This window comes from Gobius niger (assembly GCF_951799975.1).
Source record: "Gobius niger genome assembly, chromosome: 13".
In the NCBI taxonomy this organism is placed as follows: domain Eukaryota; kingdom Metazoa; phylum Chordata; class Actinopteri; order Gobiiformes; family Gobiidae; genus Gobius; species Gobius niger.
The window spans coordinates 29,020,819-29,040,656 of NC_136864.1; the positions used below are offsets into that span (position 1 = coordinate 29,020,819).

A 19,838-nucleotide genomic window follows, 5' to 3' on the forward strand; every position below is an offset into this window, starting at 1 on the left:
TATAAATGGCAACGACAACAAAACAAAACAAAAAACTGGACGAAAAACCAAATACAGTTTGTATTTTGGTTTACCATATCTTCAGAATTACTTTTTTATGACGCATTCTTTGGAAATTTTATTTTGGGTTTTGTCTATTGGATTATGTCACTACAAAAACAAAAATCAGACTTTATACTCACACTGCTATTCATTGCTCAAAAAATAATTTCAATAAAGTATTATTTTATTTATTATTCTACTAATGTTGCACTTATATAAAATATTTTGGTTACTCTATCCACTCTAGTTCATGTCCAAGCTTTTGAGGAAATTCAAAGATTTCTTATCTTGATTTTTAACAAACAAATACCTCGTTAATAAGACTACAAAGTAATCGAATAGGGCTCCTTCAGATGTCGTAATATTGATGATGCGTGGCATTATAATGTCCCCGAGACGAAATCAAATTACCCGATTTTTTTATCCTTTCATAGAATTTATAAAATTTAGGAAAAGCACCGGAGGAATAACAAAATATTCTCAATATCAATTTGACTTTTAAAAATAACTGTAATCTATAATATATATGTTTTTTTGTTTTGTTTTTTACATAAAGGCAAGTTTAGTCAAAGATGGGGCAAAAGGTCCAGTGCATGTACAGTAACAGTCACGCGGGTTTGGTTCTCCAAAGACAAAGCCTAAAGTGCTGGGTAAAGAAAACGGAAAAATAAAAGAATTGAATAATACACTTCAAGCAACATTAATGCACAAGAAAGAACAGCGCACACCACTGGTAACAAAGAGCCGAGAGGAGGAATATACAGTAATGTAGTTCATACAGTAATGTAGTTCAAACAGTAGAAGTGGGCTGTATAGAGAACTACAGGACGCACTATAGTTTAGCCTGGCCAGTCCACAAATCAGAATTCAACCCTTTAAATTCCGAAGGGCGGGACTAACAGATGGAGACTTTTACTAACTTTGGTTGAAAAATGATCGCACCATATTTGTCTTGGACTTTGCCCTACTTCATTTCTTTTGGTAAATTTGACAATTTTTTTGAAGGGAAAGTCGGTAAGGCTGGATCAAGACGCTAACTAAAAATCGGAGGGCAAAGACAGCATTAGATAACTTACTTTTTACAACATACAGCCCAGCTCTATGTACATAAATATGCAGATTCTTTTGTGTATCATTATCAAAAACACTACCTCAATACAAGCACATAAAAGAGAGAATGAAGACACAACATAGAGAGAACAGATGTGACCAAATACATTCTGTTGCATTGACACCATAGAGGCATTTCATCTGCCTGCAAAACGATTGAACTACGGAGGTCACAAAGAGCTGCCCTCAGCCTTCCCCAAAGCATCCAAGAATTCAGACATGGCACCGTCGTCGCGTCGTATGTAAATTCAGGCTTAGGGTAAATTTTCTCTTTTACATTGTTTTTTTGTTTTGTTTGCATAGATACGCTCACACTAAATGCAATCACAATCTGTACATGAAGCTTGTAAACATACGTTTCATTGCAGATACATCTTTTTCACCATGGACTGTACAAACATGGTGGATGGGTGAGTGCTCCGTTGAGAGAAGCGAGCTTAATCTATGCCACGTGTACATTTCAATGAAAATGGCAGTATCTTCACAGGACGGTAAGCATTCTGCAACTATACGGTGAGAAGGAAAACAACTTAATGTGTGCAAACAGATTGTTTTATGGACATCAAATCATCTTTTTTTTTTACTGTTGCAGAATCTGATTCTAATTCTGATTCTGCAACCTGATCTGGAAGGTTACCCTATTTTCGCTGGTTTAAAACTGTTACTGCCCCGGACGTGGTGAGAAGAATTTAAGTTTTGAGATTGGAGCAATACACTTGAAATAAACACTTTTCTATTGTTAGGTACTTGTCTCACAGTAGTTGTCTGCTGCTAATCGTGAACACCTGTGCATGAACTGGTGATAATGGTGAAAATCTGTGTGAACTGCTGCTAAATGTGAAAATCTATGTATGAACTGGTAATAATTGTGAAAATCTGTGAATGACCTGGTGATAGTCGTGAAAATCGGTGTAAACTGCTGCTAAATGTGAAAATCTGTGAGTGAAATGGTGAAAGTTGTGAAAATCTGTGAATGAACTGGTGATAATCGTGAAAATCTTTGAATGAACTAGTGATAATTGTGAATATTTGTGAATGAACTGGTGAAAGTTGTGAAAATCTGTGAGTGAAATGGTGATAATCGTGAATATCTGTGAATGAACTGGTGATAATTGTGAATATTTGTGAATGAACTGGTGATAATTGTGAATATTTGTGAATGAACTGGTGATAATCGTGAAAATCTGTGAATGAACTAGTGATAATTGTGAATATTTGTGAATGAACTGGTGAAAATCATGAAAATCTGTGAGTGAGATGGTGATAATCGTGAAAATCCGTGAATGAACTGGTGAAAGTTGTGAAAATCTGTGAATGAACTGGTGATAATCGTGAAAATCTTTGAATGAACTAGTGATAATTGTGAATATTTGTGAATGAACTGGTGAAAGTTGTGAAAATCTGTGAGTGAAATGGTGATAATCGTGAAAATCTGTGAATGAACTGGTGATAGTCGTGAAAATCGGCGTAAACTGCTGCTAAATGTGAAAATCTGTGAGTGAAATGGTGATAATTGTGAAAATCCGTGAATGAACTGGTGAAAGTTGTGAAAATCTGTGAATGAACTGGTGATAATTGTGAAAATTTGTGAATGAACTGGTGATAATTGTGAAAATCTTTGAATGAACTAGTGATAATTGTGAATATTTGTGAATGAACTGGTGATAATCGTGAAAATCTGTGAGTGAGATGGTGATAATCGTGAAAATCCGTGAATGAACTGGTGAAAGTTGTGAAAATCTGTGAATGAACTGGTGATAATCGTGAAAATCTGTGAATGAACTAGTGATAATTGTGAATATTTGTGAATGAACTGGTGATAATCGTGAAAATCTGTGAATGAACTAGTGATAATTGTGAATATTTGTGAATGAACTGGTGAAAATCGTGAAAATCTGTGAATGAACTGCCACTAAACGTGAAAAAACTGAGAAGTGCAGAGTAAACTCCAGACTAGCTTTTTCATATCAAAATGTAACTTGTGCTTGTTTGTAAAACGTTGTAAAATCATCCTTGCTTGACATATTTTCATTTGGTTATTAACCACTGGTTAATGGTTGTTAACTTGTCTGCATAAACACAGTATGGGACATATGAACAGCGCGCTACTCTAATCTGACTACGTTTTTCAGTAATGTGTAATCTAATGCATTACCATTTCCAAACAAGTAAGTCAAGTCCCTGTGCGTTACTATTTTGTCATTTTCCTTAGTAAAAAGGGCCTGAGGGCCACGGCACAAACATAAACAGCAATTGGAGGAGGAGAAAGATACGTGTATTCTCACTACGTAGTCACTATTTTGAGTTTGTGTCAGCTAAAGAGCACAATAATAAGGTTCGCTGCACACTCTGTACTGACATCAAAGTGTTGTCTCCGTTCAAAAACACTGCATCAAATGAAGACACATTTGGAGTTGCAGCACGGCAGTCAGACTTACAGAGATAGTCCCACCAGGATTGGAGAAGCAGATGCTAATGCAGGAGGAGGCGGTGAATGTCCGTGTCATGATATGAGCTAAAACACAGGTCATAAGCTTCATGGAAAATGCATTGATTTAGCCACAGCACGAGGTTGAAGTGAATCAGAGCCAAACGTAGTGCCGCCTAGTGGTCAGGTACCCAAACTACAGTAGACTGATCTCACTACAGTCGGGAGCTATACGAAGAATAAAGTCACGTGTAATCTAACTTAGTTACTCTCAAAATCAAGTCATCAGTAAGGTAACTAAGTTACTTTTTAAAGGAGTAATCAGTAATCTGTGGCAGCACTGCATATGAAGTGTTTTTCGATGATTTAAATGAGTTTAATGACAGACCACGCAAGATGGGGTAGTGTCTACTGACGGTATGCACACTATTTCTCAGGAGTCCTTTGACTTATGTACAAATAAATAACCCAAATAATGCCAGTGTAAAGGTACTGCAATTTTGCATTATGTGTTCTTATCAACAACAGGTACATAAATACTGAATAAAAATCTTCTCGAAAATAGGGGGCACTCTATATTTACACTGTGCCTGTTTGCATCTTAAAATATGTTAGCTCAATCTTTTTTTCTTATACTGTATATATATATAAGTGCTTGATTCATTGTTATAGTGTGTGACTGTAGTGTTTTCTAAGAGCTCAGATGGACACTGATGGGGGGGTTGTGATTTTGGCTTGACAATCTTTTAAACGATTAAATCATTCAACATATATTTGTACAACTCCAAAATGATTTTGTTTTCTATATTCATGATTCTTGCAACCAAAAAGCTTTTTAAGGCAAAACAAGTATGCACAGTGATTTGTTATTTCATGCATAACTCATGACGGCTATTTACTGACTTCAAAAAGACGAGTTTGGGTTTAAGAGTTAAAAGAATACCAAACTTCAGCATTCGAGCTAAACAAATTATCAGAGAGAGTGTGGCATATTTGTGTACAGTAACAGGTGGATGTTTCATAAAACTCGATCGTTCAGTCGATATTTTCAAGCACTGGATAAAGTGATTTCGTTTTATAAGTAAACATGAAGTTGCTGTAAAATGATCCAGCGTCAGAGAATAGCTCAGTGATGTTCATGCCGTTAAGAGGTTTTTTTTTTTCCATTTTGTTTTGCTGTTTTGTGTTAACAGCAGCGAATAGATTGCATTTGTTTCATGCTAATAAGCCCAGTTCATTTTTCCTATAGACTTTTTATTAGGGAAAAAATATATAAAAGAATAATGGAAGCTCATCAGCAATGTGTGGTAACTCGCGGCCATAAAGCAGTTTCACCTGGAACATTTAGCTGCATCTTTATATACAAAAACGTTACAAAAGTATTTCACTACAGTTTCAAGTAAGTGCAAATTTAAATATTTTTGACAGATTGTATTTTGTATTTTTCCATTCCTCAATGGTCAGTAGTTACCACAACGCTGGCTAGCTTCCGTTGTCTCCAAAAACGTCTAATACTTTTTCCTAAAAGTCTATGGGGAATATGAATGACATTTTTACCTCCCCAACCAGACTGGGTTTTGAGCTTTATTGACCTATTACATTCAAACACTTTTTATATTGAAGTTTCAGCATAAACAACACATAAGCGCTTCTTTTGAGACTGTTTCGTAAATAAAAACCACATTTGTACAGTAACTGTAGTGAGATGATAGGACTTTAAAAACCAGCTCGGGCCTGTCAGTCCAAACCCAGGGCTGTAGTGTGGTTACATACAGTCGTGGCGGCAGTCAGAGGGAGGCAGCAGGGGAGGGGGGGGGGTTTGAGAGTCACAGCCGGTCCAGCCTGAAGGCGTCCTCCGTGGCCGGGTCGGTCAGCACCATGTCGGGGTCGTTGAGCATGTGCAGTCCGTCCAGGGTCAGGGGGTCGATCTTCAGGTCGTCCAGGGGAAACTGAGAGTCCAGGTCCAGGTCTGCGGACAGGCAGGCCAGGTCCTTGCTCAGGCTGGGGGGGGACTCGCCGCTCACTGGGGAAGGAAGGGAATGGGAGGACAAGGACAAGGGTTAGGACAGTGATTCTCCTCTTTTCAAGTACCAACATTGAACCCTAGCCATTAACTCCTCATTGACTACATGGTGCCACACTATATAGCAGACTATATAGGGCACTTATTCTGTCGGCAATTCGGACACACAACTCACTGTTTTCTCCTCACCACAGATGATGCCACTCTGGCATTTGGGTAAAAAAAGTAGTGCTACATGTCCGAATCACCAACTGAGTGAGTGTAGTGGCACTACATCAACTGGAAAGTTCACAACAACAAAGCAGCCGCATAATCCAGGATAAACAGATCAGAGCATTTCTGCTGTAGAAGAAACCATCAAAGTGAACAGCGTCAGTCAAAACTGGGCTTTTTTTTTGAAGAGGAGAAAAAGTAGTGCACTAAACAGACCACTAACCAACATGCCTCCTTGGATAAACGTAATGCTATTTGGCACTGACATTATTTTGTAAAATCCTTTTTACAAAATAATCTTTAAGTGAGAGGAAGCAGAGGCCTATAATTTCAACTTGACATTTTGACGTTTTAATTACACACTGAAGACCCACAAGGCAAGTCATAACTGACAAACTTCTTACAACTCCAAGAGAACTGGTTTGTCCTCAGTTCACTCTTCATCTCCATTGTCCGGAGATTGTCCATACACAAAGTCATCCTTAAGCCTTTAAACATTCCTGCTAACTTAGCTGTAGGCGTCAGTAAAGAGCAAACGTCAACATTCCCTCCTTTCATCGCATTAACACATAACCGACAACACCTTTTACGTCATTACCAGTGGGTACCTTTGGTTGCAACTTGGCCCCGTTCAGTCCCAGGACCCCAAAAACTTTTACGGGACAGGCTTCAGATGGAACTTTGTGATTCTGTTCAAAGTAGTGCTGTGATCGCATACAGAGTCACAGATTAATGAAATTTAGAAAAAAGAAAACTGACATGATAAGGAACAAAGTAATGATGTAGGGCTTTAGCAATTTCTGTTTTCAGCTATTAAACTATGTGTCTACAAAAATGCAAAAGAAATGTCATACAGATGAGAAAAGCACTTACAAATGAGCCCCGTCATGAGTACCAGGGACAGAATTCGGCAGCCTAAGTTTCGAGAGAAACGCAAAAGAAGTTTTTTGTTTTTTTTTATTGGTGATTTTCGCTTTTTTGCAGAATCTGTGGGTTGAGATCACAAAGAAGCCTCTCAGTGTTTTAGAACAAGATTGGTATACACTGCGTTCCAAATTATTATGCAAATGACATTGTAGCGCCTCACGTGAAAGCTACAAAATTGATAAAAACTGATCCTTTTCCTTGCGTTGTTGCCGTGTGTCACTTTTTAAACTTTTTTTTCCATCGCATTTTTGCTACTTTTTCTATCGCTTTTGGTGGCTTTTTTGTTTAAAAGTCGTAATTTCGAGATTTAAACTCGAAATTTTGTGTTTTAAACACAAAATTATGACTTTAAATCTCGTAATTTCGACTTCCCCTTGGGATTTTATTTTTTAACATGGCGGAAACGGGCATCCATAGTAAAACAACAAACAACATGTATTTTTTTATTTTTTTTATTTATGCAGCCCCCTTGTGGCTGGAGTGAGCATTCTGGTAATTTCTTTAAAAAAAACTCTGCAAAGGAATGGGCTAGAGACCTACTTTTTTTTTTTACATACTCGGGAATTTATGCCCTACAAGTCGTAGGCCGGATACAATCATCTCGCGGGCCAGATGTGGCCCGCAGGCCGTAATTTGTCCAGGTCTGTATTAAAGGGTTCTCCTACTTGTAGTTATTACCTACTCTTTAGCGCTTTTCCAAGTAACTCAACATTGACTATATATTTCTAAACACGCTTATATTTGTATATATATATTGAGTGAAATTTATAGATGTATTTTCTCATTGTGCTGATGTGTTGATGAATGAGCTATGAACACCAATGTTTAGTTAGATATAGCCGAGGCATGCAAAAATAAGAAATGCATTTCACCATAAGAAATGTAAACGCAATTATTTTAAAGATAACCATGAGTAAAAAACACTGAGCAGTATGAAAACTGCGATCCCAACCTGTGAGGATGATGTTGGGGATGTTGCTGTGGTTGCTGAAGCCCAGGTTGGGTTGGTCCTGGAGGTGAGGAGCGCTCAGTCCCATCATGAGGGCCTGCGAGTAGTTGAGCGTGGACTGCGTCTGGCTGTAGGGCAGGCTGTCGGAGCTGGTGGGCGTCTCGAACATGTTAAACTGCTCCAGCTGACGGGAACGCACAACAACACATCGCACGGTTAAGAAAGGAACACACACACACAACACAACACACAACAACTCCTACTTCAAACTGGCACTTTTTTCGGAGCAACCCACGCTGTGACAAAACTCGAGAGGAGAGGACAGAGCCATACTGCACTGAAAGGACGGGTTGCTGGCTATGAAAACAAGTCCTCAAAATGGCATCCGTTAAAGGAAACCCGTCTAGAAAGCATCTCATGGACACTGTTACGTTACCTGTTGTGAGAGAGCGCTGGTCTGAATGGACGGAAGCTGCTGGTCGTAGAAGTCTGCAAACACACTGCCCAGTATGGAGTTGTGCTACAAGAAGACAACACAGAAGCCCAGGGGGGTCAGCTCAGATCAAAACAACAGAGATGCCATCTAGAAGGTCCACACAGAACCACTAATATATTCATCAAAATAGGATTGCGAGAAGAGAAAGACTGGCTTATGTTTTCTCATTTTCGGAGCAGATAAAGTGCGGGGAGAAAAGCTGTTGCAAACTTATTTTGAAAGATCAGCTCGACATGAAAAATGTACAATTCTCTTTTGACACTGACAGCTCTGCGCGGGAGAGTATCTACAAACACAGCGAAGCAGTACAAGGGCTGTTCCATTCAACAAAACAACAGAGACAAGCAGCAAGAGTTTCAAAATGGCTGACATCAATACTTGTGTCATTAATAATGCATTTTGACAAGATAAGACAGATAGGGGTGTCTTCCTATGATCTCCTGCAAAGCTTTTGACTAACTTCATAGGTACGTGCTGTTAGTATTTGTTTTAATCAAACTGAACCGCGACTGCCGCCTTCGTCTGACGTGTGATAAAAGACACGTCAGGGCTGTCAATCACTGAAACATGTTGAGTAAAAAACACTGGTCTGACCATTTTTTTGGCATTAAGAATCCCTCAGAGCTGTATCTAAACATGACAAATCAAACAAAACGCCTACATGTTTTAGTTTAACCTCTTAATCCCCTCCTTAACCGAGCATACTGTATGTTCAGTTATTATCCAGGTATCCAGCCAATACCCAAATTTAAAAGGTTCTTGAAAAAAGTGTCAAAAATGCGCTGTAATATAGTATATAACACGAGGAAAATACGCTCTGTTAAAGTTTAAGCGGTTGATCAACTCAAGTCTAATTCAGGAGATTTTTAACATTCCTTCGAGACGTACAACAAGGACGTTTGTAGTACATTACACGACTGGATGATGTGGACATAAAAAAACAATGAAATATTTCAGTATTTGTTCTCATACCGTCTCGGGATCGGTATCGGACATAGATCCAGACGGCATTGCGTCAAACAAGGGGGCGTGGCCTCGCCAAGGGGGAAGGAAGTCAAGTTTGAATCGGGTCCATATGAATGTTTGTTCACAGCAGATTATTCAGTAGAAGATGAAAAAAAAACAGCATTCGTGGTTAGCCTTAGCACGGCGCTAACATGACGCACCATGTTAGCATTCTCTGTTATTTATGTATTTATGGGCTGCTGAATTACTTTGCTCCTCTCCGTGTCTTTGTATCTTTTTGGGTAAACTATATTCATAATTCAGCTTTTGTTTAAGTAGTTTTGGTGTAATTATAGAAAGTTTCGATTTTTCTCCTCTTTGTTTTCCCCCGCAACTGCTTCAAACATGACCATATATGGGATGCTGTCTGTATCTATCAGAGTTGATAATGGAAATGGAGTATCGATTCCGAATATCCGATACTGAACTGATACCCATTTTATCTCTCACTGTTTTAAAAATACAACTATCAGTGACGTAATCAAAGTGAATATGGACATGCTGAGCTCTGTGAATTCAATCGCTGGGTTCAATTTGCTAGTTTTGCAAATGTATTTTTGATTTTGAGAAATTCACTTGTTATGAAGGAGGACCATTCACTTTTGAACTCACAGTAAGGTACGTTTAAGAAAGTCTCTTGGTATCGGATGTCAGCCATCCTCCAATATTGATATTGTTCTCTAGGGATAAGTATATCTCTAAGGATGACGACATACAGTACTTAGTGACGTATACCGGTGAGGGGCACACGTTTCGAACGCGTAAAAGGGAGTTAACTGAAACAAGAACAAATGAATAAAACATTAAAACGGTTAAAGCCCTCAAGTAGTCAGTTTGCATGACAGGCTCTTGAAGTGAAGTCAGTTAAAGCCATGGAAGGACATTGCAGCAGTGACTTTCCTTTAGAAAACCGCACTCCCCTCTGAGCCTGCGAATCCCTTGATGTTTTAATTAACACCAACTAAATCCAATCCGCTGAAACTCGCTGAAAAATATTAATCCCTGTTGAATCCCGTTCCTCCTCCTCAAAGTCAGCGAGCCGCGGCTAATTCTCCGCGAGCTTCTCTGGTGGATGCTGTCACTGAAGCAGAAACACGAGTATACGGCTGATTGGATTGTGGCCTTTATAATGCACGCGTAATTGGATCATACTGCGGTCCGTGCTCCAGCCGGATGAAAAGTGGATTATCAAAGTGAGTTCACATGTCCCCACGGGGGCTCGCGGGGCTGATCGGCACAATGCGACGCGGCCTTTGTTCAATCTCAGACGCACGCACCTCGCTCCTCAAAGTTGGGAGTGTGAATAGTGCTTGAAATGAGATAGAAAGTACAAGGCAGGTACTGTAGGTAGTAAGAAGGGATCCCAATGTACATGTTTATAGTGGTAGGAAATACTGGAGCGCGGGATGAACGTGCAAACTTCACACAGAAACGCCCCACCCATCCAGGAACCAAACTTGGGACCTTGCTGCATTACCATAATCAACCAGCAAGAGCTAAAGTGGCAGTTAACCTCAGCCTTATCCCAGCACATTTTCTCCAGTTCAGCTTTACCCAAATGTAAAAGTAAACTGGAGTTTACAGCCTACAGGCCAGAGTCACGCCTAATTTGAAAGCTAGGACCTACAAAACTGATAGACATTTCCTCAGGTTATTGTCGTTTTTTGTCACGTTTTTGTTGCTTTTTCATCACTTCTTTGTCGCCTGTTTTGCTGCATTTTGTCGCTTTTTTGTTATGTTTTGCTGCTTTTTCATCACTATTTTCTCGGCCGTTTTGTTGTGATTTTTGACACTCTTTTGCTGCATTTTCATCCTCATTTAAATCTCGTTTTTGTTGCTATTTTGATGTTTTTTTTTCAAGAAGCTTTTAGATTTGGGTAAAGCCGAACTGGAGAAAATGTGCTCTGTTAAGGCGGGAATTAAGAGGTTAATATTTAGATACTTTCATCTACAAAAACAAAACAAAAATTAATTAGGCTCTTACAACATAAAGCCTCCTAACTGTATAGTTAAGAAAACATGTTCTGAAATCTTATCCTTGGATATTGTGCTTTTTGCAGGTATATTTGGTAATGATCTCAAATGTAGTTTGATCTTTATCTTGCACTTTGTCGGTTAGATTGATCAAAAACGGCTTACACACATTCTTTTTAAGTCTTACTTCCTGGCTCAAAAAGGCACTCTCCCTAAACCCCTCCCACAAATCTAGGTGCGTTTTTGAAGAGACACAATAACAAAGTAAAAAGCTCTAGAAAAGTCGATAATAATCTGTAAAATGTGCTTTGTGGGCTGAATCTTGATTGTAGAAGATATTCGTGCGTGGATGAGGAAGTCTGGACATCTCTGCTCAGACTGCTGCCTCCGCGACCCGGCCCCGGATAAAGTGGAACAAAACAGATGGATGGATGGATTTTGCAAACTTATCTGTCCAAAAAGATTGCAAATTACAAATAAAAAATCCCGTTTACAGCTTTCCTTAGAGCCAGAACCCTAAAATAGTAACTCGTAATTGGTCCACAATCCAAAGATGTTATCAACACATACAAGTGAATGACTAATGCACGTGTGAACACCTCCAACAGTACGACATCCACAGACAGCTTGTGATCTGCGCTCACTCGCGACTTGAGTTTGAACAGAAAGTACACATTACACATAAAACAATGACTCTCCAGCATTTGCCCTGACGGGACAGTACAGAAACACAGAGGTTGAGTAGGACGTCTGAGGGATACAGGGGGGCTGTAAAAGCACACAGCAGCAGTGAGGAGTGAGGAGTGAGGAGTGAGGAGTGAGGAGAGGCACATCACGCCAACGACACCAGAGGACGGACGCGCTCAGATCTGGGCAAAGAGCACTTAAAGCTAAGCCATTCGGTTGCCTACTGTGAAGAGAGTTAATAGTATATGTTGGAACAAGTGCCTGCTATTCATAGTTTTCAGGTGACATCATTGGAGAGAAGCTCACGAGGCGATGCATTGGCGCTAGATTTTTTTGTTTTTGTACAACAGTTATAACAATTTGTAGATTTGTGCCATATTCAACAAAAATTGCAGACTCCATGGTAAATTGGTAACATTAAAATGCAATATCTCAAACTCTATGCACACACGATATCAGTGAATAAATAACATTACAGCTACAAGCTAATACTGTAGTGTTTTGTAGTGTTGTAGTGTTTTCACACACAATAAGCTTTTTCCGCATCCAAACTGTTGATGGTTCCATTGACATACACAGTAAGAAACGCAACTTTATCTGAATCTCCTGCTGAAATGACAGCCCAATTAGTTAATTAATAATATAGCTCACCATATCCATTGTGAACGAATAATTAGATAATTAATGCCAGAAAAGCTTTACTATCCTATTGTGAATAGAGCTAAACCCGGAAGTGCAGCGATGACATCATCACTTAACAAACATATTAGTTGTTAAGTGATGATAACCAATAATAGTTTATTATGGAAAAAGTACACTGCAAATCCCATAATGCTTTGTGGCATGACATCTCGATCCCAAACTCTGTTTCAAAAAAATAAACCAATGGAGACTTCAAAACGTAAAATATTGGAGTTATTGTTTATATACATTTCGTTATAGGTAGTGTATGTGTTGTTGTTCTCCTGCTCTTTTCTACATGTTAATCTAATAAAGAATGTTTGCTAGTTTCCCTTAAAACGGGTGAATTTCGATGGAAATGTTCAAACAAAGTCAATCTCACACACTTTCTGAACGCTAAATGTAAAACTTTAGAATCTCCATTAAATCAACATTACACAACATGAACAGAGCCGATCACTGTTCAATGCTCGACTTAACAGCACTGTGGTTATGTATAGTGTGCATCGCCATGGTTACTTCCCTTCAAAAGTGATGTCACTGAAAACTACATCCTGCTTTGACCGGTGTTAAAAAAAAAAAAAAGAAAAAGGAAAAAAAATCTTAATAATCTTGCCCAGATCTGCCATCAACATCACAGAAGCGACTCGGGGGGAAGCAACCACGACTTTGGACTCGACAGGATCCGAAAAAAAGAAACAAATCCGGTTTAAACCGGCTCGGACAGGTGTTGGCGCCGTGCCTGAGCCGGTTTAGACGCCGGTGGCTGGTCCAGGCCTTACTTGGGGGGAGCCTCCCGGGGAAAAGCCTTGGTTGGAGACGGGAGACGTGGGCGACTGATTGGCCGAGGATCCCATTCTGCTGCGGTACTGGGACGAAGCCTGACACTGACACAGGAGACAGCTCTTCAATACCTCCCACTAATGCCCACAAAGAAGACATGCTACATAATGCCTTTCTCATCTGAAATAACACAGCTTTTGCCTCATTACGTATGAAACTGGCCAACCTAATGATGTTTTTGGTTGTGATTACCCTACATTTCCGGCTGTTGTTGCATTATTGGTTCCTCTATTGGCATGACAGACAATACTGACAGCATTTATGACAGCTGATCACAGAAGAGTGCGAACTCTCATAAGAAGCGCACGCTGCAGCTTTAGTTGTCTCAAAAAAGACCATATGAAGCTACATCTGTAATGTTCTATAGCAGTGGTTCTCAACCCTTTGGAGCCCCCACCCGGGTCAGACCATGGGAAAAACAGGGACATTAACCCCTTAACTCTCGCCTGAACCGAGCACATTTTCTCCAGTTTGGCTTTACCCCAATCCAAAAGCTTCTGGAAAAAAAGCTGTGAAAATAGCAACAAAACTGAGATGAAAACAATGATGGAAATGTGACAAAAAAGTGAGAAAACATTGACAAAAAAGTGACGAAAAATGTTTGAAAAAGTGGCAAAAATGTCACAAGAAATTGACAAAAATTTGACGAAAAAATGAAAAAAATGTGACAAAAAAAGGACAAAAATTTGACAAAATGTGACAAAAAAATGACAAGAATTTGATGTAAAAAGTGACAAAAATGTGATAAAAAATCACAAAAAATTGATAAAAAACTGATGAAAAAAATGTGACCAAAAAAATGACAAAAATGTGACAAAATGTGATAAAAAATTTACAAAAATGTGACAAAAAATGACAAAAATGAGTTGAATACCCAACAAAAAAATGACGTGAGGAAAAAGATCCTCTTGGTTCAGGCGGGAGTTAAGAGGTTAACCTATATAACTCTTAAAAAACAAAGAAAAAACAATGGCTAAAACAAAAATGAATTAAATTTAGAACAAATAATGGCACCCTGGTAAAATAGCATGTATGCTACGACGCCATAATAATAATATTAAAATACATATTTATCTATATGCTCTGACGACCCCTCAAATTTGTCTCGCGACCCCCTAGTGGGTCCCGACCCCCAGGTTGAGAACCCCTGTTCTATAGATTGAGCAACTTTTTCTTAAAATATGCACAAATATAACTTGTCTATGGTTACAAATGCCACTTTTTTTTTATGATGATACATATTTCACATACACATTTCATCAGTAATTGAACAGAATGCCCATGTTTGCTTATGGGAAAAACTAGATAAACCCATCCTAGGCCAGCTGTTTGACCCAAGTGACATATTCCATAACATTTTAAGAAAAAGGCGTGAGCTACTGCAAATAGGACAGATGCCAGACCCCAAAAGTGATATTTTTCAGTTTTTAACAGTAATGTTTTGATACGGTTTACAACAGGGATTACTTTAATGGACTCCAGAGTTTCTTCGTAATAAACCATTCTCATGCAGCTAAAATTGAATGCGTCTTCTATTAACGCATGTGTCTGTTTGGTTAGTTTTAGCCTTAAATCCTCTTCAAATTCATTCTCTCTGATTGAATATTGATCTTAATAGAAGCTGTGCATCTCCTTCTGAATTCCAAGCCCCTGAAAAATGAAGCAGTATCCGTGTCTGCCGCTCCGCTCCGCTGAAAAGACTGTTTGAACTTGTTGTATGGATGTATAATTCATGCTGCTGGAGGCTTGTGATGCGAGGCAGACCACAGGAGGCCAGAGACTCAAGGTTGAAAAACCCTGGATAAGACAAACGCCTGGAAGATCAAGGAGAAGACTGCAGCGCACAAATCAAAAACTTAAAAAAAATATATATATGGTAAGGTTTGATAAGGGTTTAATAATTCATCAAATTCAAAACAAAATCACAATTTGAATTATTGGTTAAACAACACCACTAACTCACTGAGCCACACCTATTTCTTATTCACACTAAAACAGCAACAGCAACTAATTAGAATAGTTATTCTGGCGCGGTTTGAGCTTTTGGACAAAAATAACCTCCTTTACTCCTCTCCCACACTATCTTTTTTCCTTTACTAGAATGCTAACCTTATCATCATCAACAGTGTGGTGAGAGGCTTTAGACGAGACACTGCAGGTGGAGAGTAAAAACAAATACATTTAGAGATTAGAACCCTTTACTGTAGATTACTGGTAAAAATATGAGGAAATCTAAATAATGGATACAGCCCGGTTTAAATGTTTGCTTTAATTGTGTTGACATAACATTTCATCAGAGGGGATTTTGGAAATCTTCTTTAGTTTTTGAATATTTATAAGTGAAACAATTCAGTAAAAACTAAAAATGTTTGCGGTTTAAATGAGGCCGGAATCTTCTGGGACATTTATGTTAAGGGAGAAAACTATAGCTAAAAATCTCAACATCGACCACTGCATGAAAAACTGATACTTCCACCTCGCCTAAAGAAAAGAGCTGTGCAGCTGGCTCTCTCTGTAGTGCTGATACATCCTCTTGTGACGCGGCTGCTTTGTTCCCCTTATGTACAGCAAGCCTTCCTGGAGTTAAACAGATCAGGCTGTTCTGATCTGATCTGCAAGGACTGAAGTAGCGCCGGGGGGGAAATCCTTTAAATATCTGAAGTGCTGCATACTCATTTCTCTTATATAAAATGTGTAGTGTGTGTGTGTGTGTTTGACATTGCAGGACAAACAACTCCAAGAGCAGCTCAGCGAAATAGAGCATCTACTTATAGATGTAACCTTGACATACTTAGGAGTGAGTCGGCATGTTTTTGGTGCAAATGCAGAGGTTTCTTCTAGAATTCATACCCCACTAGTTTGAATTTGCTCTAAACCTTGAACATTCTTGTTTTTTGTATATTTAAGAAAGCAGAGTGGAACATCTGGATCTTACCGCGTTCATGTCTATGGTCATGTTGTTTTGCTGGGAGCTCTGGTTGTCCGTCGGCGACGTCATGGTCTGCATTTGGACGAGGCCGGTCTGCGGCACAACGCAAAGGGAGGTTAATGAAAAGGCATTAGTTCTTTGACTATGTGGGATATAATAACAGGCTTAATATATCTGATCAGAGCGGATACCGATAGATCAATGTCATGCACTTCTCACAAAATGTTGCTCATTTCAGTGGGATTACCAGCAAAAGCAAACTGTCAAGAATTTTAGGGTTTAGTGCAACTAAAACTGCTCAGCGTCCACAAACATAACCTTTCCCTGACTCCAGACCAGAGGCGGGTAGTACTCAGTTACATTTACCCATGTACTTGAAATTGTGTTTCTTAGTAGGGCACCGCAATATGGCCTAAAATCTATACCATGATATAAAAAAGAAACATCACAATAAAGATTTGTTTCACGATATAATTGACAACGGACAACATTTTCTCCAAGCAATCTTTTACTTTAATTATTGTTTGGGGAATACTTTTTACTTGTACTTGAGTAAAATTATGTCCAAGTAATGTTACTTGAATAAATATTTTTGGCTACTTTACCCATCTCTGCTCCAGATATATGCATGAAATAAATCAACAGTGTTAAAGCAGAACTCATGCCCCTAGAGGCCATAAGCGCCACTGCTGGTGTCGAGCATGATGCATTTTTTTACTCATTAATTGCCCGTGAGAGTATTTCTTTCACTCAAACTTTACTGTAAATACTGCTAAAGTGGTGCTAGCCCGCAGTTAGCTTTGCCCGTTAGCCTGTTAGCTTCTTTTTCGTGATTCTATTAGCGTGTATTGCGCCTCCGACCCGGTGCAGGGAAAGTTACACAGTTAAAGTAACACAGTTTATGTGCACACTTCCCCTTCCGTTCTTACACCTCTCGATGCAGTCTATCATTCTGCTATTTGATTTATAACTGGAGAGAAATACAGAACTCATCACTGTTTGCAGTATGACAAAGTTGGCTGGTTTTCCCTGACAAACCGGAGAGAGCAGCACTGTATCTTATTTAATTATAAGGGACTTGTTGGGAGGCTTCCTGATTATCTCGCAGCTCAAGTCGATACAACACTAGGTCACATGACTGTTTAGTAATGAAAAATGGACTCATAAAGAGTGACACAGGAAAAAGAGGCTTTTCTTACTCTGATTGGGCTTTCCCTGTATAAATAAAGATTTAAAAAAAGGGTGGTTTTCAGGACAAACACACCAGGGGGAGCTGAGAGACCCCCCCAATCATCCCAGTAACACTTGTATTACCCCCAGAGGGACTATGAAAAGGATTTATTAAGGTAAACAAGTTACTTAGGTCTGCTTTAAATATTAGCTATTAGCGCCTGGATTAATTTAAAAATCAATCAATTTTGCAATCTTAACTTGACCTTTAAAATCTCTGTTTCTGAGTGATTGCGATTTTCCTCAAGTGATCCATTTCTAAACTTGGTATTGTACTTCTGTACATTTTGTTTGATGACATTGTATATTATGTATTGACTATTGCATATACCTGCATGCTTCATTTGTCTTTAACCTCAATTTATGGAGGTTGCCACCTTGAGGGATTTTGTTAATCTTCCATCACATGCTTGGAACCAGATGTAAATCATGTGATGTCATTTACTGTGTGAAAATAAATCAAATCAAATCTGTTAAAAATGCTGTTAACTTGATTGTTCACTCCAGCCAGTGCAGTGATGGATTAAAATCGCAGGTGCAACAATGCAGCGATATCCTTGTGTTTTTACAAAGCCAGTGACAGCGCGTCGGTGTGTATCTAAAAGTGGCGTACTTGTTGGTTGTGGTGCGTCGGCGCTGTGGGCTGCTGGCTGAAGAAGGCGTACTGAGACAGCTGCTGCTCCAGGTTCATGGCGTTGATCGCTGCCTGAGGGGCATCAACACTCAGTAAAACACAAAACCACCGCAGCACACTGTGTTACGGCAACAATCAATACGACAATGGTGACTGAAACCTCCCGAGAGCAAAAGTCATCTCTCATAAACGCTCCTCAAATGTTGGAAACCGTTTCGACTTTCGCCTTACCTGGGACAGGGTGAGTGGGGGAGACTGGGGGGACAGCTGCTGGTGCTGGGAGTCCCCCGCGTTCAGCATCAGAGGGACGATGTCCGGCCGGCTCTGCGTTTCCATGGCGACAGAGGGCTGCGAGGCGTTCACTCCTACCCGCAACAGAAAACGCACAAGTCACCGGGGAGGACTTCTAACTTCGCCGGTCACCGCGCTTAAACAAACCGCAGCGGAAATTACAACAAAACTAAACTATGCTTTGTTTACAGAGTCATGGCTCAACAACAACAATCTGGACAGTGCCCTTTCCACAAGCTTAGTAGAAGGAGTTATCTCAGTGGGAAATCCAAGCACCCGCTGTGGAGTCTCAATCCACAGCCAAGTCCAACTGACTGAAGAACAGTTTCGTCCACAAAGATGTCAGAAAACTGAACTCCCCCTTCCCCTTCCTCTGCTGCCAGCCAAAAAGTTCTACGATGACGATGCAAAAGTGAAGACAAGCTTCATGTATTTGGAGACAAAAATCCAAGGTTAAAATAGAACTTTTTGGCCGGAGTGAGCAAAGGTCCGTTAGGGAAAGAATGGGGGTTGTATTGCAGCCATTGGCACAGGGTAGGGCTTCCAAAAAAAAATCCTCGATTCAAAATTTATATTAAAAATGTAAAAGCATCGTAGCTAGATATTCATTTGTGCAGATATCAATACTTTCCTCCTCTCCTCCGGGCTGCCCGCACAGAACAGGCCCTACTCCTACTGCTCCGCTGCCAGAGCTCAGGCAGGAACCTGCGCGCTACGCTCAAAATTGAAACGAGAGCTAGAAGTACTCACTTAAACCCTGAATATAATGTGAAAACTAAATGCATTCATCGTCCAAGTGTCGGATGCTGGTTCTGTACCAGGTCAAAAGGAGCAGGCGTTTTGATGGAAACAGTAGATTTGGGGGTGCAAATTCCTAGCCATGGCCTAGCATAGACTAGCAGCTTCCATTTGTTTACAGTTAAGGTGTTTTTCTCCTAAAAATGATACCAAAGCCAACTGTACAGTGACATGTTTCCTATCAGTACTTTACTCATGGATGTGTATGGAAATTCAAAGGTCAGTTTTAACATTGTTTGGTGCTTTGAATGCTCCTAAATACCGTTGTTTATATATTACCAAGCATAATTTTAGCATTTGACTTTAATTAGAGAGAACAAATGACACCTTTTATGACAATAAAAAAGAAAATTACAAAGCTTTCCAGCAGCAAATATAGTATTATATAGTACTTTTCTTTTCGTCTCTTTTTCCCAAGTTACCAAAATCGGTATCAACAATCGAGTTTTATTTTCAGAGTTTTAAATTTTAGTATCGTGACAACACTAGCACAGGGTACAATTCACGAGTAGAACAAAGAGTGGATTCAATTAATTTCTAACAAATTCTGAAGGCAAGCGTAACACAGGCTGCAGTTA

At 39.5% G+C, this 19,838-nt stretch overlaps 1 protein-coding gene across 1 annotated transcript in view; it reads right to left on the reverse strand.

Annotated features, from left to right (window-relative positions):
• Positions 1–5,011: 5,011 nt before the first annotated feature.
• Positions 5,012–19,838, reverse strand: part of crtc1a (CREB regulated transcription coactivator 1a) — a 31,512-nt gene continuing 16,685 nt past the window's right edge. Inside the window, 7 exon segments of the mRNA XM_079570148.1 lie at positions 5,012–5,603; positions 7,696–7,876; positions 8,129–8,212; positions 13,318–13,422; positions 16,314–16,400; positions 18,151–18,243; positions 18,403–18,536. Coding sequence (XP_079426274.1) covers positions 5,407–5,603; positions 7,696–7,876; positions 8,129–8,212; positions 13,318–13,422; positions 16,314–16,400; positions 18,151–18,243; positions 18,403–18,536 — 881 coding nt within the window. The 3' untranslated portion in view covers positions 5,012–5,406.